The sequence below is a fragment of the Canis aureus genome, chromosome 30, assembly GCF_053574225.1.
Source record: "Canis aureus isolate CA01 chromosome 30, VMU_Caureus_v.1.0, whole genome shotgun sequence".
Lineage (NCBI taxonomy): Eukaryota > Metazoa > Chordata > Mammalia > Carnivora > Canidae > Canis > Canis aureus.
This window is the reverse complement of record NC_135640.1, coordinates 41,772,718-41,797,751: the sequence shown is the minus strand read 5'-3', so window position 1 is coordinate 41,797,751 and position 25,034 is coordinate 41,772,718. Positions and strand designations below refer to the sequence as shown.

Sequence of the window (25,034 nt, the reverse complement as noted above, 5' to 3'; positions counted from 1 at the left end):
CCCGTCACTGGTCCCCAGCATGAGAAGCAGGGCACCTCTGCTCCCGCGCCCCCCACCCAGGAGCTGCGGCTGGCAGCCCCTTGCTGGCTCCGGGGCAAATGGGCCTAAGAGCCCTGGGGTCAGGCCCACCGGCCGCCACCCTCTGCCTCCCTGCGCCGTCGTCCCCCAGTGGCGTATTTCCATGCGCACGGACAGCCAACATCAGGTACAGACGTGAGTGCAAAGGCAGGGTTGGTTTATTGGACTTGGCTTTGACGCGACAGGCACTCTGCAGGCGCGCGTACAGGCTGGTGGTGAGCACACCGTCCCTGCCGGCAGAGCCAGGGCGGTTCAGAGAACAGATCAGAGGACGGGTTCCGTGTCATGTTCTTCCCACACTAATCGCCTCCGGGTTTCCCGGACCCTCCTTTGTGCTTTCAGGTAAACAGGAGTCAGAAAGGATTGTACGTTTATAAACTGTGATACCAAATTGTACAAAACTAACCAGGCGTGTGGGGTCAGGGGAAGATGACCGTTTTACAAAATACCGTAGGAACACCAGCATTAACGTGAGTTATTTCCAGTTTTGGACTCCAAGTCCCCTTGGCAACTTTGCCGAAGAAAAGAACATGCATTGAGTAGAAAACTGGTATTCTAAATACATTTTCTTTGTGTGACACATTCTTGTTGTGTGGATACATAATGTGAATTAAGAAAAAGTTTTTTTTTCCTCTCTTTGCTGCCAAAATGTAGGCATTAAAATTAAGCCACAGTAAACCCACTGAACTTACCCACAAAATGGAGTAAGTTGGGACAGATTTAGGGAGGGAGGGAGGGAGGGATGGCATCGAGAGGCGCGGCGGTGCAGCAGGGGCGTCTCTAACACTCCTCCGGGGCCTCTGAGCAGGGACGGGCGTGTGCTCCGTGGAGAGCGTCCAGCATGCACCCGGGGGCGGCCGCACCCACCGGGCCCTCGAACCTCTTGATGAAACACCTTTAACGCCGCTGGACTACGTGCTCCATCTTTAAAGCTAAAATGAAAACTGTTACAAAAATAATCTGGCTGAGGATCATGAAACTTTTTTTTTTTAAAACAAAAAGTTAAAAATATTTGAATGTTCAAATCTCATCTTCTCTCACACTATCAGATTTGGTTTTGAACGTGATTTAAGTATCTTACGGAATGCAGCACATAAACCCCATGCAAGCACCACAAAACCATCCCGTACATAAGACTTCTCAGTACAATGACTATTTGACAGCTCAGGGTTAGTTATTTCTCTTCTCGTGGACTAATCATGACAAAACTTTATTACAGAGCAGGAAAAGGACAAGGTTCATCCCTCCTTCTGGGGGGGCCTCCATCGCCAGCCGGTCCACCTGACCCTGCAGGGGCGGTATTTGCACGCAGGGCCCCACCCTGATGACGTGATTAAGAAACCAAAGTCGAATCAATACAACCCCGCGATCCCAGCAGGCCTCCCTTGTCACGAGGCGCTGGCTGGTCTCACTGAGGCAGTGCTGGGGCCCTCTCGTGGGGAGGAGCCAAGGGGGCTGCCTGGGTTTTGGGGAGACGCTGGGGACCCTGCATGGGGCAGAGGCAGCCTTCGTCCAGGAGGCCTGAGATCCCGAGTGGAGGGTCGGCTGGAGAAGCACGGAGCACCTGCGTGCCAACACCATAGCCCCACGTCGCAGACCTCTTCTTTAGGTGTGCGATTTGTTATCTCATAAACTCAACACGGCGCCGTAAACTCCAGGGGCCTTCCAGAGGTGACCACCTGATTTCGGAATCTGCATCCTGTCCATCACGGGGGCTCAGGGCTGGTGCGGTTTCCCTCCGCTCTGTCCCTGCTTCCCCTGCTCATGTCTGAGCACCTGCCACCAACGTCTGTCATTAACAGAAGTCTATAAGAACCTTAAGTGCAAGCTTCAGCATTTCAGATAAAAGGTAGCTACGAACAAATAAATACAAACAATTCTTAACGGCTGATTTCCACCTTCCAGCAGGAACGCAGGTTTTCGGACACTGCAGCCACACCTCTGAAGAAATGAGTTTTAGTCTAAGTCGGGAAAGCTGCTTTTGGGCACGCCAGTCACCGGGGTGCTGGCTCGAAGGCTTACGGAGAAAGGTCAGAAGGGCAGGCGGAGCACAGGACCCGGAGGAAGGAGTGTGCTCGGAGTCCCGGGTGAGCGCCGCCAGGGGCGCTCACGAGGGAAGACACTTTGGGCTGGCCTGAGAGGTAGGAACACAAGGAGGGGAACAAGGCCCAGGGGAGGAAGGAGGCGTCCCGAGGGCGGAGGCTCTTCTCTCCTCGCCCCTGCCGCAGGCCCGTGGAGAGAGGCTACGAGCCTCCTGCTGACCCGGTGACAGGCACCTGCCAGGCACCTGCCGGACACCTACGGACAGGGGAGGAAGGCCACCGGAAAGCTACCCGGCATGGCAGGCACGGCGCCGAGCACCCCAGCTCTGCAGTCTGCGGATGGGGACGGCACCTCCAGGCTCCCACCCCGGTGGGGGTCACAGAGGTCATTCGCACACCTGAGGGGCTCATGTGCCAACAGCGTCTGTTGTAAAACCTTCAGCCAGACACCCACAGTCCCCACAGAAGGATGGAGCAGCAGCAGCTCCCACTCAGAACCTTGTTTATACAATTTATGGGGATTTATAAAACAATAAAAAAAGGCCCCACCTTTTTAAAGTTATAATTTATAGAATATCTGTACAAAAACAGTCTCTAAAAGGACCCTGCTACTATCCTAGAAGAAGTCCATAGCGGTTGGCCTTCTCTTTGGCGTGGTGGTCAGCAGCTTCTTGGTCCCCAGGGGGGTGCTGGTGGGTGAGCTCGTGGGCGTCTTTAGCACTCCGTGGAGGGGCCTCTGCTCAGGGTTGAAGGCCACTCGGGAGGGGCCCGTGGGACTGACCAGGATACTCTTGTCTGTCTTCTTGAATTCTGCCCCGGATGAAAGCAAGGCCACGCGTTAGCGGAGTAGCATTCCTGGCCTGCCCAGCGCCCCAGTGCTGTCTCCCGTCGGTGCCGTCCCCCGTTCCCACTGCCGGCAGCCCAGCCAGGCCCGTGCGGTCACGAGGTCCTGCAGAGAGCAGGCCCCGAGCTTCCAGAGGTCACGGACTCACTATCCTGCTCCATAGAACGAATGAACAAATGTCCACGGACGGCATAGGAGGGGGCGTCGGGCAGGGGGGGTGAGGGAATGCGCATGAGCCTGAGGCTCAGGCGGGAAGAGCCTTTCATTCCAGCTGATCTGCTCCCCACACTCCCTCCAGCTCCAGAAACAAGGCCTGGCAAGGCCAGAGGCACCTCAGGCTCCCCCACGGTCTCCCCCCTTCACACGTACGTTTACGTGTAGGCCTTATGAAAGGTCAGATCTTAAACACATTACATCCTTCTAAAAAGCTTGGTTTCTGTTAAAACAGAACAAGCAAAAGGCACTGATACTAAAAGCATCTTCTCTTGGGTACGCGGCTCACAATGTTAGCAGATGCAGCTCGGCTGCCAGTGGTCCCCAGGCCACGAGGGCCTGCAGTGGTCTGGGTGCCCAGGCTCGAGGACACGGCTTTTCAACGCATCCCCCGCCAGACAGACCCCTTCCAGAGGCCCCGAGGACACCCCTCCACACCCGGCCCTGGATGCCCCACTGGCAGCTTGGCTCTGGACTTCTGACTCTGGAGCGGGTCAGGGCCCGTGTCCCCCGCGAGCCGCCTCCGTGGAAGGAGCCCTGCAGGAGGCTGACCCCACACTCACCCGCGGTCATGTTTCTGTTCAGCCCGAAAGTGACCTTCTTGGAGCTGGACGGCATCTTGTCTCGCTGCAAAGGGAGGACAACAGAGGGAATAAGACAGCGACCATGCCGTCCGTTAGGACTGGGGAGGAAGACCGGGTACCCCGTGATGCCTGAACCCCCCAACGTAACAGGAAAAGGCTCGCCATTTCCATGCTAGGACTCCCATTCACCAGGAGCTTTATAGTTTTACGGGTGCACGGAACGATGGGCCCACACACCGGGACGGGCTCTGGCTTCAAGGGCAGCACATGCGCTTCCCAGCGGTGCCCATACACACTCATCTAGATGATCTAACAATTGATCAGAATTAGCGGTTTCCTATTTGGGAGATTCCCAGATGTGGCTGCACTCTGCATATGACAAAGCACCCTCATTTCCATGTGAACCCCGTCACCTTGCCCTGCACCACTTGCTTTCAGACCATAAACGTTTTATAAGAGAAGCCGGATCTGTCTGTGGCATCATCAGCGAGTGTGTCTGAGACTCTGCACGCGTGTGTATTAACACAGCAGTCGTCCCTCTGCTAGTTCCAGCAGGTACCTTTGCAGCACCCCCTCCTTTCTCAAAACAGCCACTGTCCCGTGGCCTCCTGGCAGGGTGGCCCAGTAGCACCCTCCTGGCGGCAGGCCCTGTCAGCCTCAGTCTGCGCCTCACCCTGTACCCCCCATGGGCGCCCGGGGCAGCGCCTGCTCCTTCCCCCACCCTGACCACCCCCGGGGATACTAAGATGAGGCATCACGCGCTGCACTCTCGATTCCCGCGGACCAACCCCTCAGGCCGGCCCAGATCACCGAGAGACGAGCCTGTGCTACCAGGAGGCGGCGAGAGCCCCAGAGCCACCTGGCCCCAGGGGCCCCCAGTGCGGCAGACCAGGGCTCCCTCGACAGGAACCTGCAGGCCGCGGGCAGGAGCAGAGGCCTGGCACACGCAGGCGGCGTGGTCGGGGTCAGGAGGGTGGCGGTGGGGTCACGAACCTGCAGGGCAGGGTGTGCAGAAGTGGCAGTGGCGCTGCTCTTGGCTTTTCTGAAGAACAGCGGCTTTGGTAAGAAGGCAGTGTCGAACCTCACAAAGTCGTTCTCCGTCCTCAGCTGCTGCTTCTTCGAGGGGCTTAAGGCGCCCCCGTCTCCCTGCACGAGGGAGGGGTGAGGAGAGGGGAGGTCACACGTGTGTGCAGGGAGGCCATGTGGGGCCCATGGGCCACAGCGTCTCTGGCTCAGACACCCCCCCCCCCCCCCCGGGTCTGCAAACACCTCCTGGACACGGCAGGGCGCAGACCTCAGGCACGCGGCACCACGCCAACAGGGCCACAGGGTTCCTAGCTTTTTAGCCACAAGAACCACTTTCATGGATCTTCAAGCCTAGGGCTCCTGAAGATTTCTGCTTTTCAAAGACCACTTGTTAAATAATTGAACGCACTTTCTCATTTCTGACCAAAGACCTCATCGTCCACCAAGAAGTTTGGTGGTGCAAGAGAGTGAGCACGCCCTTAGGACCTGCAGGTCCACTGTGGGGAGATAAAGGACCCTCACCGGGGGTTTTACAGCTGCCTGCAGCCCCCAGCAAGGCCCCTGCTCTGGTTCTGGGGTCCCAGGGTCTGGAAGCCCGATGTAGTTAACGTTACACGGCTGGATTCTGCAAGGTCCTGGCGTTCCTGGCCTAGAAGCTGAGGCCTTCCCCCAGGAGCCCCCCCCCCCCCCCCGCCCCCCGGTGGTGTGAGCGAGGGGTGGACCCAGGAGGCCTCTCTCACACGCCTTCACCCACCAGCGAGAGACACCAGACCCTTTGGGAGGAAAAGCTCCCTTGACCCTGCGGCTTATGAGCAATAGTTCCAACGCCAAGGAAGGTTGCTGAGCCTGAGAAATGACACGCGGAGATTTCCCGATGCTTAGTGAAGACAGGGCACCAAATGAACGGGCGTGGAGGCCCAAGGGAAGTGGTACCTGCCGCAGAGGTGCTCGGGGAAGGTCTAAGGTTACAACAGGCTTCCTGGAGCCCAGGGGAGAGCTCCGGGTGCTTCCCCAGCTGAGACCTTTCCTGGTCACAAGCGGACTCAACCACTCAGAGACACCATCAGCTTGGGATGAGCACTTGGCTGAGCGCACACGGGTGCCCGTTACCCATATGTCTGCCCGAGCGGGTGCTGGACGTGGTCAGCAGGCCCGTTTGGGAAGGGCTGGGGAGCAAATACCGGGCGCCCTGGGGTCATGAGGTTTTGTAAGTACTGCTGCCGCTGCTGAGGAGGGAAGGCTGCCTGGGCCAGCCCTCACCACCAGCGTGCCTCTGCGTCACAGTCGAACGGTTTGCTGACACTGGTACAGACACGCCGCAGGGCCACAGGCGACATGGGAAGCAGATCCACAGCCCACTCCTTGCTTAATTGACTCTAGATGTGTAAGCACAGACAGGCTTTTCTTTAAAAAAATAAGCGAAAAGGAGAAGAAATTTGGCCCTCAAAGGGCCAAAGGTTGGCCGCGGGCGCATTGATGAAGGAACACCAGAGCAGCGTCTGACGGGGACGCCTGCCTGCCTGTGCATACTGCAGGGGGCCTCAGCTGGGGGACACTCCCAGGCTTCCTGCCGGCCCTCTGCAGCCCCCAGGGAGCAGCCTGGCAGGGTGGGGGGTCCAGGACGACAGTCCCGGCCCCCAAGAAGAGGCACCTGTTTATTTCCTCCTGGTCCAGGCTGTTATAAACCAGGGCCGCCCCTCGGCCTGGAGCTCTGGCCTCGCCCTGCCGCCCCCCAGGGGGCTGGCTTACCAGAGCCTGCCTGAGCGTGGCCTCGGACTCCAACACCGCGCCACGTGCTGCCAAGTCAGACGTCTCCTTCACCTTCTTCCTCTTTTTCAAGATGGCAGTTTTCTGACTGGACGGGCTGTGCACGTCGGGGCTGCCGTGCTCCGCCTTCTTTCTCTTCAGCCTCCCGCCCGGAGGTGGGGGCCAGGCCAGTGCGGGGGGACCGCTGCCGTTGACCGGGAGGGCTCCGAGTTTCCGCTTCCTCTTCGGGACCGGGGCCCCGCCGGCGGGGGTGGCTCGCGGAGCCAGGTCCTGAGCACGGGCGCTGCAGGGGCCGCCAGGAGCCGCATCCTCCAGGGGCGGCAGTGCTGTGGACTCCGTGCTCCCGGCCTGGACCCTGGAGCTCTTCTTCTTGGGCCGTTTCTTCCTGCTGTGGGCTGTGGGGGGCCCCGCGCCGCCCTGTTCCTGGGGGCCTGGGGTGGCTGCCGGCCTGGGCTCTGCTGCTGGCGTCCTCGGGGCTCTGCTCGCACCGGCCTCTGGCTCGCCACCTCCGTTCTGTTCTGGGGGCATGGCTTCAGCGCTCGACCCTAAATGTTCAGGCTGGAGGTGGTTCTTCTTCTTCTTCTTCCTTTTCCTCTTCTGAACACTGGCTTCACCCTCCTCTTCCTCAGTAAGAAAGAACTTGTTTCCTAGAAAGAAACCCAGGCCCATGAGGGAGTGCCTGACATGGGGCTGACCGCTGGCTCTGTCGTCAGGTGCCGTCCTTTCCCTGCCCAGCTGGGACCAGACCCTCCCGATGCCGGTTCCCACAGAGACGGAACTACAGCCACGCTCAGGACTATGCATCTCCAGGCCCGTGAAAACCACAGCTGCAGGGCAGACACACCACACTTGCTCCAGAGGGCGCAGTCTGTGTAGCAGCCGCTACACCCTCACCTGCTGAAGGTGGCCCCAGGAGGAAACAGGGAGGCTGCGGGTGAGAATCCTTCCTCCTCAGCAACCCGAGCTGAGGCTCAGGCTCTGGCTCTGCCCTGACCCCGGAAGCCCTGTGCCCAGCCTCCCAGCAGTGCAGAGGCGCCCTCCTCCTCCCTCACCCACGTGGAGCTTGGAGGCTCACCTCTCTCTTTTTCCAGCTCGGTTTTCTCTAAAAGTTTATTTCCTTTTTTCTTGTGTCTTCCTCGGTTGAGGATTTGCTCCTCTTCATCAGCAGAAATGTCCTCGGCAAAACTGAGCTGAGATATACTGCCTGCTGGACACCAAAGCCGCATCCAGTCAGCTTCCTGAGATGCCACGACTCTGTCCCCACCTCACACCGGCATTCTCCACCCTGACTTCTGCAACCTTGCTACCTTCCCAACCCAAATCTGTGGTGGATGCAGGAACTGCACCCCATGGGGGACACCCTGACAGCACGCCCCCTGGGGCTCAGCAGCCCACAGGCGTACATGGGGAGCAGGGTGTGCTGGCTTGCTCACATGTCCCTGGCTATGGACAACAGCTTTTCCCTTGGGGCACACCTGACCATGACGGCAAAGGAAAGGGAGCCTGAGATGTCAACTCTTTTCTTCCTAAAGAATCAAACTGGTATCTTCCTAAAACCGACGATGACCCCTCAGCCCAGTCTACCCCCTTCCCTGGCGCAGAGGCCTCCCACAAGCTCTGCCCAGCTGACGGCCTTCACAGGTAAAGGCTGTCTTATGTTCCCAATGTCTCTTAATCCTGTTTGTCAGTATTTGCTGTAAGTGCCTCAGTTGGGCCATGTTCATGTAACATCACCAGCTGTAATCCTGATGCCCTCACCTTCAGAAAGATCCTGGAACCTGAAACAGAGAATAAAAGTCCCTGAAAAAACCTCTTCTTTCTGTGTTCTGTAAACACACACATACCAGTTTTCAGATGTGCTACTTGGGTGTGTGTTCACTTTCTTTTCCTTCTAGGAGGAGAGGCTAACGGTGGTGTGATGTGAAGGACGCATTGCCCTCGAGGACGTGGGACGTGGTGATCTAGAGAGTCCACTGTGGTTCGTTCATGTGTAACAGAAGAAATTAAAACTTTTCTCAAGGCCAAAGCAGCCCATGTCTCTGCTTATGTCCCACTGTCCTCTCTGCTCACCTGGTGGAGAAGCACCAGTGCTGGGTGGGGGGGCAGAGCACCAGGGGAGCCAACAGAAGGTCCAGTTCAGCTCTGTCACCTGCCAGCAGGGACCTCGGGCAAGCCTCGTGCCCTGGCTGAGCCATCAGTGAGGTGGGACATTAGAAAAGCCTTGCAGGGCTTCTCCTCACAGGAACTAACTTATGTCAAGTGCTCGGACACTTGACACTGAACACAGTGGGTGTTCAGTTTCTGGTCACCAACCACGAGAAGCCAGGGTGCTCTGCACTCAATGACTGGTGTGGCAGACCGGCACGGGCGTGACCACAGTGGGAGGTGAGGGAGCCGACACCACTCAGTGGCACCCTTACGCGGCAATCGCTGGCGGTACGAACGGCCGTTACTGATGTGCTGCTGCTGCCCCATGAGGACGCGGTGGCCAGAGTTGAACTCTTAGGGGCATGTGAAGCATACACGTGTGGGTAGGGGAGCAGCTGTTCCACGAAACTTTCCTGCTGCTGTGTGCACGCCCAGGCTATGGCTAGACGTGATGAGGGCCGGGGACACAGCCTCCACTGCGAGAGTCCACAGACTGCGCCCACAGCCACTTACTTTTTGATGAGTTTGGAGAGACGCTTCCTGTTGAAGGGTGGGATGTTTTTCCTGTTGGTGATCTCCAGGAGCCGGTCCGCAACAGCCTTGTAGTCGAACTGCGTGAGAACAACAAAACGTAAGCCCGCAGCCAAGCCACACTGACTTAGAAAGTCACTTCCACAGGTGACGGCAACCAGCGGTGTGGGCTCCCAGGCGCATTCGGCAGCAGGCCGGTGGAACAAGGGAGTGCTGAGACTCAGCGACCAAAGGTTCAGTGCGATCTCTGAGAAGCCTGTTCTATTTGTTCTTGGGGGATACTATTCTTCATCCATCCTGTTTATTCTTTCTTTAAAGAAAAACTGTGGTAGAACACAGCACAGAGTTGGCCTGGGTGTGGCTCTCTGGAAGTGTGATCTAGAAGCCGACCTGTGCTTGGTAACACAGTCACCTTTACTGGAAAAGCGCTGAGCTGCCTTTGTCGTAGGGAGCGCATGGATCCTAACAGCGCACGCCGGGATGAAGACTGACAGCTTTCATAACTCTGTCACGTTTTTTTTTTTTTTTTTTCTTTTCTCTGTCACGTTTAAATGTGCCTCCAGTAAGCTCATCGTAAGGAAGGTGACGTCAGCGAGCAAAGGGATTAAAGACGACGGGAGCCGCGGGCCTGGGGATAACGCACTCTGACCCTAATTCCCACTTAGCCAGGCCACTCCACAGCCAGTCTGTTCTACCAACCTGGAGCAGGGGCCCAGCGTCCTCCAGGCGCCCACCGCCTCTCTCCCCGTCGCCGTGGACCCCGTCCTCTCTGCAGTGCTGCTTGCCCAGTGCTATCAAAACACACCCAGAGACAGAGCTCTTTAAACACAGTCACTACTTCCAGAGGAGCCACTGTCTCAGTGTCTCTTCAAACAGAAAACCCCTGCAAATACATTTGTCATCTTCCAAAGCAGTTTTGTTAAAATAAATCCCACAGAAATCACACATTTTGCCTTTTAATTGCATCACAGACAAGACCTCTGCTGCCCTCAGCGCCCTCCGGCGAGCTTTGCCTTCCGTTAACACTGGCGGCGGGGGACGGGAGGCCCTGGGCTGGAGGCCGGGAGAGCAGAGCAGAGCTCACTCAGGAGTCTGTCCCCAGTTTCAGGAAAACTTGAGGCCGGGGGTAGAAATCTATGCAGATAACACACTCACGTCTCAGGGGGCTGCCGCAGCAGACACAAGTTAATGCTAATGCAACTATTAACACTTAGAAAATAATTCAAAGAGCACTAATGCCCATGAAGAAGCAGATAAAACTACCAAGGAAAACTCACAACTTTTCAAATTTTATCTGCTTGTTAGTGGTGGGGCCTCTGGGCACAGCCTCGAGAAGACGCAGCAGAGCCCTGCATGCATGTGCGGGTCCAGGGCCACAAGCACGACAAAAGGAGCTGGGAGAGGGTGGCTGGTTGAGACAAAGGCCGGGCGCGCAGGAGGGAGCGGGGACGGCCCCCACGACTGCATGAAACCTGCTCAAGGGCAGCTGGTTAATTCATCTACACTGAATTTAAGATCAAAGATTTTCTTCTTTTGAAAAGAATTATTTTTCCAATTAAGGAATAACACATGATTGCTGTAGAAAATTTAGGACAGAAGTACAAAGCAGAAGTCACCCATTAACTCTGCTTCATGCAGCCAACTATTAACATTTTGATATCCTTCCAGATTTTTGAAGGCACATACCAAACCAGGCTCCATAGACTTTTGGGTCTTGTTATAAAAAAATGTTTAATTAAATTTCCTCTGGCCACTAATTTTTGAAATCTTTGCTTTTTAACGTCTGTGTGACATTTTAAAAGCATGCGCACACCCGGACCTGAACGTTTACCTAATGCTGAGCCCTGAAATGCTGTAAATCACTGCTGGAGTGGGAGGGGTCTGCAACTGGAAATGTGGGCTCCACATGCAGTCCCTGCGGGCTAAGACTGGCCCCGGCCATCGCAGCCCACAGCGGGTGTTTCCCAAAGAGGGACCCAGAGATCAGGAGGCAGCGCTATGGAAATAAGCGTGTGTTCGCCACGTGAGCACCAAGGACCCTCTTGGAGATACAAGTCCACATCAGGATGTTTAAATACATCAAAAATCCAAACAACAAAAATAAACAAAAGCCAAGGCAAGAGCAATGGTAAAGTGAAACCCTAGAGGGACTCCCGTGACCCTGGGAGGCAGCACATGCACGCCGCGGAGGGCTCCCGTGTGTCAGCGCCCCTTGGCTTCCCTTCTCGGGGAGCTCATGGCAGGGCTCCCTTTGATGAGGTCTTAGGTTATCTCAGTGAGACTCCAATGTATGTACTAAAGTGTTCACCTGAGGAGAATTTTATCTAAAAAGACAGACTGTTCAAGGGAATCCTCTTACCAGGCTTCTTTTTACTGACTGGTTTTCTCCATGCCACCTCGTTTTCAGGCATCTCATCTTCGGAGAACTCGTTCTCCTCCCCTTGGGCTTTCTGTTCCTCGAGGGTCTCTTCCGGTCCGAAAGGAGACTGGTCTACGATGACTTCCAGCACACCCCTAGCTATAGTCTGTACCAATGTCTGGCTGGGGGTAGAAGTACAGCAGAGAGAAGGTGATGACAACAGAAGACCTGGTCATTTAGCAGAGGTGATGGGGCACATGGTGCACGGCCCACTCTAGCCTCCCCAGGGCCCAATGTGGCCCATTGCCCGGCCCACAGTGTTGGCTCTCCTGACCACACTCCCACGCCAGCCGGCTGTGGCTGTGCAGAGCCAGTGGAGCGCCACGTGCTGAAGGCAGACAGAACTGCGACTGTGGGGGGTGTGTGTCTCCTGAAGGTCTGTGGTCAAGCCAGCAGAGCACAGGTAGGACTCAAAGCATCATAAGTCTTGCTAACAGAAATTCAAAGTTCAGCTGTTCTGGGGTTTGGCTAAACTATCACAGGTGTCTTGCATCAAGCCTCTCAACAATTTAACACCAGTACCCACAATTAAGGACCAAATGAAGCAGAGAAAAACAAGCATGGGATTCACTTACTCCTTAGTTTTGGCAGCAATTTTGCAGAATGGATCAATAAATTGGAGATTCTGATCTGCCAAAAGCTGAAATTTAGGAACAAAACAAAATTTTTTTGTATGTCCTAGAAAAAGGAGCCGTTCACATTTTTCACATAGGGTTAGATCAGGGAAACACCTTTGTCAATGCTGAAAACGCACTCTGCGTGAACTGCCCAGATGCTCGGAGCCAGCTCATGGCCATCTTCCAGCCACATGGGCATCAAAGTGCAATGACCAGAGAAAACCACCCCACTAACCCATGCTGTTCTGCATTCCCTGATCTAGAGACAGGTTCAATCGACAGAGATATTGTCAGAAACTGTAAGATGAAATAACAAAAAATCATTATGGTGAGCGTGTCCTTGTGTTAACTATTGGACTGTGTCAGTTGCTTTCAATTGTTTTATAAGCAGGACTTCAAGAACATCCTTAGCTCACAATCTTTGTTCACGTGTCCTATTAGCTGCTTAGGACACATTCCCAGATGGGGAAGGATTTGTCAAAAGACAGGGTGAGCCAATTTATGTTGCTCCTGTTGCTGGTAAGGCCGGTGCTGACCACAGCGTTTTCTCCCCAGCTCCAGGAACATGCGGAGAACCAGAGTCCCCGGTCAGGTCCGCTGTGGTCTCATTACACCCCGGGCCTGATGTCTCACTGCTTCTTACCTCTTTCCCTCCCACTTTGGATAGTTCATCCAGATAAATATCAATGAAGTGGAACTTCACTCCATTAGGAGACTGGCTCTCAGGATGCAGGATTTCTTTCATCAAGACATCCAGGAAGAGCTTGATTCGGCTGAAGAAAACAACACACGCGGTCCTATTAACTGCAGCACGCCAGCTCTTCCCTCTTCCCCCAAAGAAAACAGTCACGTCTGTTCTTGTGCTACAATGCGTAACAAACAGTGCAAGGCTGAGAACGTGCTATGAGGGAAAAGCAATCCCTGGAATCGGTAGAAACGCGCATGTGCCCCCACGCCCTCAGGAGCCTCTCCTGGGCTTCGTGTTCTTCACGCCTAAGGAGGTTCTGCGTCTCAGTCGACGGAGGGGAAGGCAGAAATCACGCCACTCCTACTAGCTCGCTAACTGGAACGCTTGAAAGTCACACTATCCCTTTCAACATTTTAAAGCCACCAAATGCTTACCCCAATACTTTACCAACCTTTCTTCCCAGCCATGTCGCTTGAGAACTTCAAAGGACTGCCTCAGGACCAGGCGGATCAGCTAAAGATAGACAACTTTTGTTACCAAAGGGAAAGTAAGAAATGCCGGTCAGTCAGCAGAGTGAAGAGACCAACGAAATTGGTTACAGCCTGCGTCTCCAAAGTGAAAACACAGTCACAGTCATCTCATTGAACTTTTCACCAGGAAGTGTTAACTAAGGATCCCCAGACTCACCCCCAGCAGCTGAAAGAGAAAACAGAGCGGCCTGCGAGACCTAGTCGAACGCCGTCCCGTGATCCCGCTACCTCTTGCCACACTAAGCCTGGGGCTTGCTCTGCTTCACAGATAAGCCCTCCCACTGCTCTCAAGAAGCTCAACATCCTTCCTTTACAGGCTTCGAAAGCACACTGGGGGAAGGGCCTTCAGATCTTACCATATAATATTTGCCCAGGCGCAGCCGGTCTATCCCCTTCCACTCTCGATTCATTGTTTGCCAAAAGGTTTGAATGAACAGGTGTTCTGCAGTGAACAAAAGCTTTTGAATACTTGGTTTTCAGATTCACATATTGCCATAAAGCAAGAAAGTAACAAAGGGAAACAAACTAGGATTATTGATTGTTTACTTTTTTCCAAGAATTTTTTGGCAGCTAGAAAATTTGGTCCATAATTAAATATGCTCAGTAATTTATTTTCCATTCCCACAAAAGCCTATTATAACAGGAAGGCTGATAATATCTTGATATTCAACTGTAATGCTCTATGAAGCATTTTTCTTTATCCACTGCAAAGCCTTGTTTCTATTAAAATCAAAAATTCTCTGAGCCACATCCATGGGCCCTTTCCGCCCACCTACACCTAACAATCAATCCAAAGCCATTAATTTTGATGAACACTTGGATGATCCGCATAGAAACTCAGCTTTTTGTTTCATGTTCCATGTCAGCTGGTTGAGCTCTAATAAAACATTCTATTTTTCTCTTCTGAGCCACGAATCTACCACTTTTCCATCCAAAAATAACTGTTGGATTTTTTGGTTTTACTTCTTTTTGCACAATTCTTTCTTGATATCTGAAAACCTAGATAATATTCCATGGGTAGAATTCTGCTCATTATGGGTCAGCTGGGACCCGGCTGAACCACAGAGCCACTGGGGTTTCTAAGGCCAGTGGGATGGCTCTGCTCCGAAGAGCGCCAAGCAAATCCAACCAAATCTGCTGTCTTTTTTTTCCTTTGTCAGCACAATCAAAACCTGAATGTCTCAGAAATAATTCATTTTCTCCCTTTGTTTTTTGGCTTACTTTATGGCTTACTACCAGTGATGCCCTTATGTGGCTCCAGTCTTCAGGATGTCCTGGTACCCAGAGGTGACAGCAAACAGTGGCATATGCATGCCCAGCCTCTGAGTTTTATTTTTATTTTTAAAAATGATTTATTTACTCATGAGAGACACAGAGAGGCAGAGACAGGAGAAACAGGCTCCATGCAAGAAGCCCAATATGGGACTCGATTCCAGGACTCCAGCATCACACCCTGGGCTGAAGGCAGATGCCCAACCACTGAGCCACCCAGGCGTCCCACCTCTGAGTTTTATTAAAGCAACTCAGAATGTGGAGACTCAGGAGATTTTCATTTCTTTAAAAAATGTATACATATATATATCCATTTATTTTTGAAATCTTACAGAGGTCACACAATACTGCACAATATGCCTCTTTCATTGGCCCTCTTTTGGGGTCAACATCTAAGCTCTTCAGGGCTTTCTCACAGGGAAGGTCTGTCGCCCGACATCTACACCCTGGCAGCCCTGGGCACAAGTTCAACAAGCCTCCTGGAAAGAGGAAACTCTGAAGGAAGAACAAACAATATTGCCTAGTTTCCTATGCAAGTTACCCAAGCTGATGAATGAGGAAGTTCTGAAAGTTATGAAAACATCAGGACTTACGGGCCTCTGAGTTGTTAACAACGTGGACGAGTTGGGAAATAGTGTTCGCTAGCTCCTCCTGCAAAGGTGGGGTCGGGGAGAGACAGCAGGGTTATTATGCGGCAGCACTGGACGTCACAGCATCTGCTGGGGTCTGGGCCTCTTGTTACATCACTGTTTAGATTTTAGCAAATGCGAAACTCCCAATCTCAGTGGACTATTGTGCCAATGTAATAATGCCTCCGAGGATCACGCTGTAGGTTTAAGATAGTATCTCTAGTTTCAGTTCAAATGACCTACAGAAATAAACTGTCAATTCTTGGCTTTAAAAGTACATAGCTGGAAAAAAAAAAACGTAACTGACGTGGACATCCTACCCTAAGCCACCAAATTCTGGCATACAGATGCAAGGGGATCCCTGGTGGTTAGATGTGGGGACTGTCACTCCTCAGGGGTGTGTGTGGAACCAGAAAGTCCCATCCTAGGCTCACTCGCTTGGAGCCAGGCTGCGATGGGGGGTGTGTGTGCAGGGGGTGGGCCAGAAGCGAAGGTCAATGGCACCCATCCAGGCTCTGTCCAGGGCAAAAGGGCCATGTGAAGAATAAGTCCTGCTACAATGCAGCAAGATCACTGGTGGGGAGAATTTGGTGGTCTGGGTCTAAGAAGAGACCTGCCCTGGGAAGTGTCAATAGAATCCTGTTCACAAGTGACATAAAAAAAGAACAGCCATCCTTGGTATGACTTGCATTTACTTTACCTGGGCTCACGTCTTCCTCACCCATTTTAAATGAAAATGATGCTCCTGTTCATCTGTTTTCTTCCTCCACTAAAGCTGTCGTTTGGTTTGTTACTTTTGAATGTAACTTAAAAATATTTTGCCCTGCTGTCCTACTCAAAATATGTTCAGTGAAGTAAAAGCAATAAATCAAAGCAGGCTATTACATGGCTTGGGGAAAGTGGTAAAGTTGCACACCAAAATCCAGACAAGTAAAATCTATAATCTTTTACGTATCGAAGGGCTTCAAATAGCGTTCCTCAAGGCTTACTCTCCACTTCGACATTGGCAGGTTTGCTTTCATGCACTAGAACAAAACTCTGTAGACAGCGAAAGTCATTTTCTTAAATTGTTTTGGTGGTGGGGTTCAGCATGCTCGGCAGATGGGTCTAGAAGCACATGCACATCTGTGCCAAGTCTCCCATTGACTCTAAGGGTAGAGGTTGTCAGAGGCAGGTCCACTGCTTGCTCTACTAGGCTCCCGACCCTCAGCAGGGTGACTGCCCAGTCACGGCACCCGTTCAGATCATGCCAGAGGTAGGCTCGGAGCCCGGTGCTCACAGGCTCTTTGACTAGAGCCATGACATTACTGACCACAAATAATAACATACTAAACAGAAGCTTCAAAATATGTAAAACCTTCCACGGAACCAACCTATGAAAATATGACAGAGAAACAAGAAACTTCTATTTTATGCCTCTTCTTCGTTATCTGAAAAGATAACTTCTCTGCTTGGCCACTGTATATCCCTTTCTGATGGACAAGAGGCGGGCAACTGAGCCCTGAGCAGCGACTTCAATTTCTTTACGTGCACAGGAGATAGACACATAAAACGAGCAAGCCCTTTTTATCCATCTGGGCCAAAGCACCAGTCGTCTGACAAAGGGAACTGTATGTTACCTGTAGGAGGGGTTCGTCCTGCACCCACATGCAGTAGAAGAGCCCTTTCCATATTTTTAGAAGTTCTTCTTGACTGAAACCTCCTAGAGGACAAAACAGCACAGACATCTTACTTTAGAGTCCTCACATATCCTGTCGCAGGGTCTAGAACTACCACGTGACAGGAACAACACCACAAACATCTTCATTCTCTCACCCACTTTTTTTTTTTTTTTAATTTGAAGCATACACTTCCTTGGTGGTACAAAATAAACACACATAGATCACGTAGTTTTATCATCTATGGGGCAGGTGGTAGTGGTGGTGTGTCCTCACCATCTGAGGAGTGTAAGGAAGTACATGTCATTACAAAATTATTAATGAGGTAGTCATTTATAAAAATAGCTCCCTCTGTGTGCTCCTCTCTGCCAAATCTAGCATATCACTCTGCATACCAACATTTGCATTATTCTTACAAAATGAAATTGCAAATCCTACAAAAGATACAGGATTTGCTTAAGTCCCATACAACTGGCCCTGGGGAAACTGGCAGAGCTTTGAGATATTTTTGCAAAGATAACCTCCCACCGCTTTTTAGAGATTTTATTTATTTGAGAAAAAGAGTGTGCGACAGAGAGAGCATGAGCCAGGGGGAAGGACAGAGGGAGAAGCAGACTCCCCACTGAGCAGGGAGCCTGATGCAGGGCTTGATCCCAGGACCCTGAGATCACAGCCTGAGCAGATGCTTAACTAACTGAGCCACCCAGGTGCCCTTGCAAAGATATTGTTTTAAAGATCCTGGCAAGAAGTCAAACTTGGCTATATCTGGATTTCTTTCCCTCCTGGTTATAGTTTTCATTTCCTGGGCAACATTAGCTTTGTTTTAAGTGACATCACCTTGGTTAGCCTCGTTTGGACTCCTTTTTAAGCCCTGTACTACCTCCGACTAAGCCACAAGTCATACACAGCCTTTTAGCTCCTGGGCAGACCCCAGATGTCATAATTGCTGAGTAACATATGGGATCTCAAAAGCCAGGTGAGTATACATTCTTGGAGTTTCCAAGTCGATGGAGAACAAACAACCCTTGAGTCTTGGTGCATGTTACAAATGGTCTGTGTTAATACTTCATTAGGGGGTACTAGGAAAAATCGTTTGGAATATCAAAGAAGGACAAACTAGGTGAATGCATACAAGTACGTATACACTGGGCATCAATGTAATTTCAATATACCAAAAATAATTAAAAGGTGGCAAACAGATCCTTTTTGATGTATTGAAGTTTAGTGTATTCAGAGTGAGAGTGAACCTTTAGAGGTATATAGGTATTGACTTCCAAGTTACCAAAGACCTTTTTCATATCAACAATTTTATTACGGTGCATTTTGATTGTTAGTTTCTACTTAAAACCAGTATGCTAAAGAGTAAAATTTATTAAAATACATTTCCTTTAAGAGTCGGGCAAACCTCATGGCATGGCAACTGGCTCCCCCGACCCTCGGGCACCTTGTTATAAGCCACACCTTGGGGGCCTAGCTATTGCTAGCACAGCTACAGTGAGTGATAAATTTCCCTGGAGCTGAGACAACTGCAATCAGGACCACAATAACTTTGTCAAAGTGACCTGTGTTTATATTCAATCATGCTAAGACTAATGAAGAATTAGGGACGCCTGGGTGGCTCAGTGGTTGAGCATCTGCCTTCGGCTCTGAGCACGATCCCGGTCCCAGAATCGAGTCCAGCATCAGGCTCCCTGAGAGGAGTCTGCTTTTCCCTCTGCCTGTGTCTGTGTGGCTCTCATGAATAAATAAAATCTTAAAAAAAATAAGACTACTGAATTAGTGGGCAGGGCAAGGATCACCCTTGGCTGGCTGGGAAAACATCAGATGAAAAATACACGGGGGGAACTTAGAATGGATAAATCAGATGTCAGTAACACCCGAACCTACTGATCCACCTTAGCTCGCAGAGTCACCTATCAATCGGAAGACCACAGCACCACCTGCTAAGTATTCTTACAAAAACCAAAACCAACTGACACGTCAAATCTGACTATTAACCAGTTTGTGGGGAAACACAGGGGACAGAGGAATATGTCAGGTGAGACCACGGGATACAGTCACCAGGGCAAATGGCCCGTTCCAGCAACAAGTAAACAGCAAAGGGAAAAGATAGGAACGGCAGCCAGACCAACTGAATGCAACGGCTGCCTCTTGCTTGGATTCTGATGTGTCACAGACAAATTCACAAAATGATGGGAAAACTCAACGGATTAGTTATTTCACATGAAGCAACTTTAAAAAAAGGTACGATAATGGTACTGTGGTGATGTTAAAAAGAGCCTGTCTTTTGGAGCTCCATAATGAGGTGCGTGGAGATGTCAGTGGGAGGTGGATGTGGACAGATGGGACAGACCAGGCAGGTACTAACTGGTCCTGAAGCGGAGTACTGAGTACTCTATTTATCTGAAAGGTAAAAAGTACTGCACAAGGTCACTAAGGTGTTACCAAGGGCCGTTTTCGTTCTTCTGTTTGTGTAGAAAGCTCTTCATAATGAAACTAGAAAACCAGAACGCCGGCCAACTTAACAGCAAACAGGATTGGATGACGCTGTTTCCTGTGTTAAGGCCTGGAGCTGGGCAGTCCCGGGGTCTGCGGCCCCCTCCAGCGCTCCCCCCTTCCAGGCAGGGCTCGGGGAGGGAGACAGTGATCTGCGTGGGGCTCGGCCCAGAGAAAGGGGAGCCAGCAAGCTGCACTTATGTCGAATACGCATGAATTCCCTCAGCTACAGGGCTGCTGCAAGGCTGGACAGATGACCCCAACTCAGAGGCTCTTGCTCTCGCCAGCAGGCTTGAAGAGGACGTAGTGTGCACCTGCACTCGGCCACCTCACCAGCTGCTGGGGAGCCTGCGTGAGAAGGGAGCCCATCTAGAGGAGCCAGGTTTGCCATGGAGAAAAAGTTTGGTGCCATCAGCTGAGCTCCTTCATGAAGCTGTGCTTTGGTTTTCCCCCTTAAAACTGGTCTGGGGGAACCCTGGGTGGTGCAGCGGTTTGGCGCCTGCCTTTGGCCCAGGGCGCGATCCTGGAGACCCAGGATCAAATCCCATGTCGGGCTCCCGGTGCATGGAGCCTGCTTCTCCCTCTGCCTGTGTCTCTGCCTCTCTCTCTCTCTGTGTGACTATCATAAATAAATAAAAATTTGAAAAAAAAAAAAAAAACAAAAAACTGGTCTGGCTGGGCAGCCTGGGTGGCTCAGCGGTTTAGCACCGCCTTCAGCCCAGGGTGTGATCCTGGAATCCCGGGATCGAGTCCCATGTTGGGCTCCCTGCATGGGGCCTGCTTCTCCCTCTGCCTGTGTCTCTGCCTCTCTCTCCGTGTGTGTCTCATGAATAAATAAATAAAATCTAAAAAAAAAACAAAACAAAACACAACAAACTGGCCTGGCTTAGGGGCACTTGGGCATCTTTCCAGATCCGTCCTGTGCTTTGACATAATGCTTACATATGGTACAGACACACACAGACACATAGCTGTGTGTGTGTAACCTAGATAGCGTCGTGGGTTCTACACATTCCACGTTCTGGCACTTTTCACTTAAAAGCAGCACAGCGTATATTTCCAGATGGTTCTAAGAGCACTAGTGTGTCACGCCAACTCTAAGTGATACTGTGACATACCAAGTATCTGTGGTTACCCCACACCTGTAATGGGCAAAGGTGCAAAGGATATGTATGCTAGAGAGGTTTATGTAATGGAAAACTATGGATTTCAACAGTCACAGGGTGACAGTAGCTCCTAGGCAGTGCGCAGGAAAGGGGGTCAGGTGTGAAAACAGATTGCTTCTTCCTAAGCGAGGCAGCAGAGTGCAGAGGACACAAACCCATGGCCAGGCCCCAGCTCGCTACTTGTTAGCCGTGCTATGTAGAAAACCATCAGCTAGCCCCTGGCCCTGTTCTCTCACCTATGATATGTGTACGGTTTAGGGTCACAGTCAAAATTAAAGGCATGTACGAGAAGCACTTTGTAAGAGTAAAGCGCTTTTCAGTGCTATTGGTAGGTAATATGATTGTCTTGTGTTCTCCACCCACAGGCTGCTGAAGCTCTCTCCCCTTTTAAAACACTTATTTTCAATATATGTATAAAAATCACTTGTTTTTGCCCAGGAATTTAGTTTTTATTTAAGACTTAAAAAAATAAATTTAGAACTTTTATTAAGTACTTTCTACCCTCATGGGGCTCAAACTCACTACCCCAGGATCGAATCCCTGGCTCCACTGACAGCCCCAGGCACCCCCCATTTTTTGTAAATTGACTTACAGCCGACACTCAGTGTTACATCAGTGTCAGGTGCTCACCACAAGTGGAGCTACCATGTGTCACCCACACGACACTGTTACACTACCATGGCCTATATTCTCTACACGACTGTACCTTTCATCCCATGACTTACTCATTCCATCACTGGGGGCCTAACGTACCCATTTTTGAAGGCTTTAAAGCGAAACAGAGAAATGCTCATTTAATTTCCTCTCACTCTGAGGGTGAAGGATGTATCTGAAGCAGGTTCAGCCCTCAGGGGCTTTTCTGTCTTCTTGGGGTTGACTTCCTAAACCAATGCCACCAGGTTTCTGGCAACAATATAGGTTTAGTTATTTCACAGCAAATGAGGCGAACATGAAGTGAGACATGGGCAGAGTAAATTTTAACAAACTGTGAAATGAGAAAACCCTGACCGCTACTCTCGGGATGAAATGAGCTCAGGAGCATTTTAGGTTGGGGTGAGTCCACACCTGGTCAGTCAAAACACCTGCAGCTCTCATCTATTCTACCTACAAGGGGCCAGGGACCCCTAAGCCTGTTAGTATGAAGAAATACTTCCTCCAATACTGAATCTGAAGCCCCATCAGCCGTAAGATGTACGGTTCTCTTACGTGCCACCAAATGAGAGCAAGAGGGCACAAGGTTGATTTTAAGATCCATCCCAGTTTCTGCAGATGTTACATGTTTACAGTTGCAGAATCAATAAAGCCGGGGGGGGGGGTGTGTGTGTGTGTCTGTTTTTCATTCCCTGCTCTATTATTCTCAGTGCCAACAATAGTAAGAGCACACAGTAGGTGCTCTGTGTTTGCTGAAGACGTGAATGAACGGTACAAATGAGCTCTCATGGGTAAAACCATAGATAGCGATCATTCTGTACGTGCTCTGTGTGAAGTTACAACACCCCAGAGCATCATTTAGCTGCTTTAAGCACTACAAAAGTTCCCAATTTGTTTACAAAGCTTCTGGGGTTCCTGGCTGCCCCAGTCAGTGGAGCATCTGCCTCCTGATCTTGGGATCGTGAGTTCCAGCCCCATGTTGGTCGTAGAGATTATTTTTTTTTAATTTTTTTTTAAAGATTTTATTTATTTATTCATAGAAACAGAGAGAGAGAGAGACAGAGATATAGGCAGAGGGAGAAGCAGGCTCCATGCAGGGAGCCTGATGTGAGACTTGAACCCAGATCCTGGGATCATGCCCTGAGCCCAAGGCAAACGCTCAACCGCTGAGCCACCCAGGCGTCCCTAAATTTTTTATTAAGTAAGCTCCATGCCTAGTGTGGAGCCCAGGGTGGGGCTTGAACTCATGACTCTAAGTTTGAGACCTGAGGGGAGATCAAGAGTCAACCGCTAGAGTCACCCATGTGCCCCAAGATCACTTAAAACAAAAAAACAAACCCCCACAAAACTATTTATGTTGCTGGTGGGCAGTTCTTCATACCAGTAAGACTAAGATTTCAGATTTCCTTTACTACACACGAAACAAAACACAACAAACCGTGAGCCTGTCAAGGAGACACACACGTCAGGTCAAGTTACTCCCCAACTTGCATTTCAGGTCCACGGGGGACAGTGGCGGCAGAAGCCCGGCTTATTATGCCTCCCTGTCACCGTCTGTGACATTCACCATGCAGTTCCTTCTTCAGAGGCCCAGCATACTCTACGCAACGTGGGCGTGGTGGTGAACAAGATAGTCTCTCTTGGCATGATGGGCACTGACCAAACAGGACCTGGGGGCACTGGTGCAGACCCAGTGGCCTCATGCCCATGTCCCTGCAGATCCTGGGCCCGCTCATCAAGCTCTGTTTGGCCATTTCAGCCCATATGTACTGCATCTGGCCTTTCTTGTGTTCTTGTGTGGAGGCAAGCCCGGTATGCCTGGATGTGCTCCCACTTCCAGCTAAGCAGACAGACGGAAGTTTACACTGTTTGGGGAAGAGTGATACAGTAACAGAGAACGAAGAAGCCACACAGCTAAGTGCCATGACAGACACACACTGGATATTTTGGAATCCTGGAGGGGTGGTGTGAGATGGTAGGGAAGGCACTTTGGAGGAAGTGATGTTGAACTGAATGCTAGGAGTGCGCAAGAGAAGCAAAGGCGGAGAGGAGAGAAACGATGCATGTATACCAAGAGTCAGCACAAAGCATCACGTAGGGGCCGAAGTGGCAAGAGAAGGGAGGACAGACCATTGCCTGCAGACCTGGAAATCCAAGAAGGTGGTGACGTGATCAGAACCGTTTTTAGAAAATGACCCGGGCTGGTTTGTGGACGAGAGGTTCAATAGAGGGTCAAATGGACTTAAAGAGATTGGCTAGGAAATAAGCAAGTTCAGAGTCTAGATGAGATAAACGGTGAGGGCAGAGTAACTCAGCAGATGAAACAGGCAGAAGCAGCAAGAGACCATGGATGAGGGGTGGAGGAGAAGACCGGGAAGAGCCATCCAGGACATTATGGTGCGTCCAGCCTGGCTCTGAGGGGATGGCGGGAGCTAGCACCTAAGATGAGAGAACACAGGCGGCAAAAGTGAAGCAAGAGAGAACAGGTTTTAGGGGGGAGGAGAATGAATCACGTTGGGGCATTCGAGTCTGGGGTGCCCACGAGGGACACCCAGGTGGAAGCGCCTCGTCCGTGCATCCTATCTGCGCTGGGAGCAGCCAGGTCTGCTCCCGCAACTCGAGCACTCGGGGACCCGAAGCTGTGATAATAAACGTCGCCTCTCAGCGAGATCCCTAAGCAGAACTGAAGTCAGAAATCTGGTCTTCCCTCCTTTCTGGGGCACGTCCCACAGAACTGTATTTTCTTTTTCCCCCGGGGTGGTCCTTTTCCATCTCTCCTCAAAGACGAAACGAACTGAGAAAGTCAGTACAGAGACAGATAACGCCTGTCCTTTCTTTCTTTTAGGTTATTTACTTATTCGTGAGAAAGGCAGAGACGTGGAGGGAGAAGCAGGCTCCCTGCGGGGGAGCCCATGCGGGGCTGGATCCCAGGACCCCGGGGTCACGCCCTGGGCCACCGGGGTGGGGGTGGGGGTGTCCCAATACCTGTTCTGTCCAGTAGACTCTCAAGGCAGTAGTGTTAGCAGTCAACACGTCAAAATGAATCCGAGCGCAGCGCAGAGCCTGCGCCGTGGGCGGTGGTCCGCACCCCCGGGGGCTGCACCGCATGTCGGGGCCCGGGAGCTTCGGGCTGCAGCCCCGACGGCCTGGAGCGCAGCGCGGCCCCGCACCCGCTCCCGCACCCGCTCCTGCACCCGCAGCCGCTCCCGCTCCGCTCGCCACCGCAGAGGCCTTCCCGGACCCGCTCCCCATCCCCTCCCCGCCCTCTGGACCTCTCCGAGCCCCCCGGCCCCCCGGCGCCCCCCGGAGGTCGGGTCCGTCCGTCCGCCCGCCCCCTCCCGCCCCCTGGTCCGGGCGAGCGCGGCGCAAACCCCCGCGGGCAGCCCCCGCCCCCCCCCCCCCCGCCGCCATGTGCGCCGCTGCCCGCCCGGCGCCCACCTGTCTCCCTCTGCGTCTTCACGCTGATGTACTGGCGCAGCTTCTTCACCGCGCGGTCCCGGATGCCCTTCTCGTGAGACGCCAGCCGCTGGGCGAACTGCAGCTCGGCCGGCTGCATGGCGGGGGCCATCGCGCCCGCTGGACCATCCCCCGCCGCCCGCCGCCGCAGCCTCCCGCCGCCGCCGAGCAGCTCGGGGCCGCGCCTGCGCAGAAGGCGGCGGGGCGGGGCCGGGGCGG

At 52.2% G+C, this 25,034-nt stretch overlaps 1 protein-coding gene and 1 long non-coding RNA gene across 6 annotated transcripts; one reads left to right on the top strand and one right to left on the bottom strand.

Annotated features, from left to right (window-relative positions):
• Positions 1-218: 218 nt before the first annotated feature.
• On the bottom strand, positions 219-24,995 carry RRP1B (ribosomal RNA processing 1B). 5 transcript variants are annotated; one of them, XM_077879350.1, is made up of 16 exons: positions 24,798-24,995; positions 17,008-17,090; positions 15,353-15,410; positions 13,844-13,929; positions 13,409-13,470; positions 12,913-13,132; positions 12,228-12,292; positions 11,593-11,774; positions 9,933-10,024; positions 9,216-9,313; positions 8,313-8,332; positions 7,630-7,761; positions 6,537-7,201; positions 4,755-4,907; positions 3,741-3,804; positions 219-2,930 (listed from the first exon to the last, which is right to left on the bottom strand). In XM_077879350.1, exons 1-16 carry the CDS (start codon positions 24,925-24,927, stop codon positions 2,737-2,739), a joined length of 2,304 nt encoding a protein of 767 aa, XP_077735476.1. In that variant the 5' UTR covers positions 24,928-24,995; the 3' UTR covers positions 219-2,736. The 5 variants fall into 5 exon arrangements, with proteins under 5 accessions (XP_077735476.1, XP_077735477.1, XP_077735478.1 ...); XM_077879351.1 differs by having other exon boundaries at positions 7,630-7,758; XM_077879352.1 differs by having other exon boundaries at positions 12,913-13,042.
• Positions 18,955-20,165, top strand: LOC144302038 (uncharacterized). The gene is made up of 3 exons (XR_013368946.1): positions 18,955-19,290; positions 19,326-19,351; positions 19,833-20,165. It is a non-coding gene; the product is annotated as an uncharacterized LOC144302038 (long non-coding RNA).
• Positions 24,996-25,034: the final 39 nt, after the last annotated feature.

What these genes read in the sequence shown, in the direction of transcription:
- RRP1B (XM_077879350.1), bottom strand. Translation starts at nt 24,927, where the DNA reads ATGGCCCCCGCCATGCAGCCGGCCGAGCTGCAGTTCGCCCAGCGGCTG. An exon ending in ACGCTGGGCCCCTGCTCCAG is followed by an intron (nt 9,314 to 9,932) that starts GTTGGTAGAACA and finishes GTTCTCACGCAG; the next exon opens with TTCGACTACAAGGCTGTTGC. An exon ending in CCACGCTCAGGCAGGCTCTG is followed by an intron (nt 4,908 to 6,536) that starts GTAAGCCAGCCC and finishes TCCCTCGTGCAG; the next exon opens with GGAGACGGGGGCGCCTTAAG.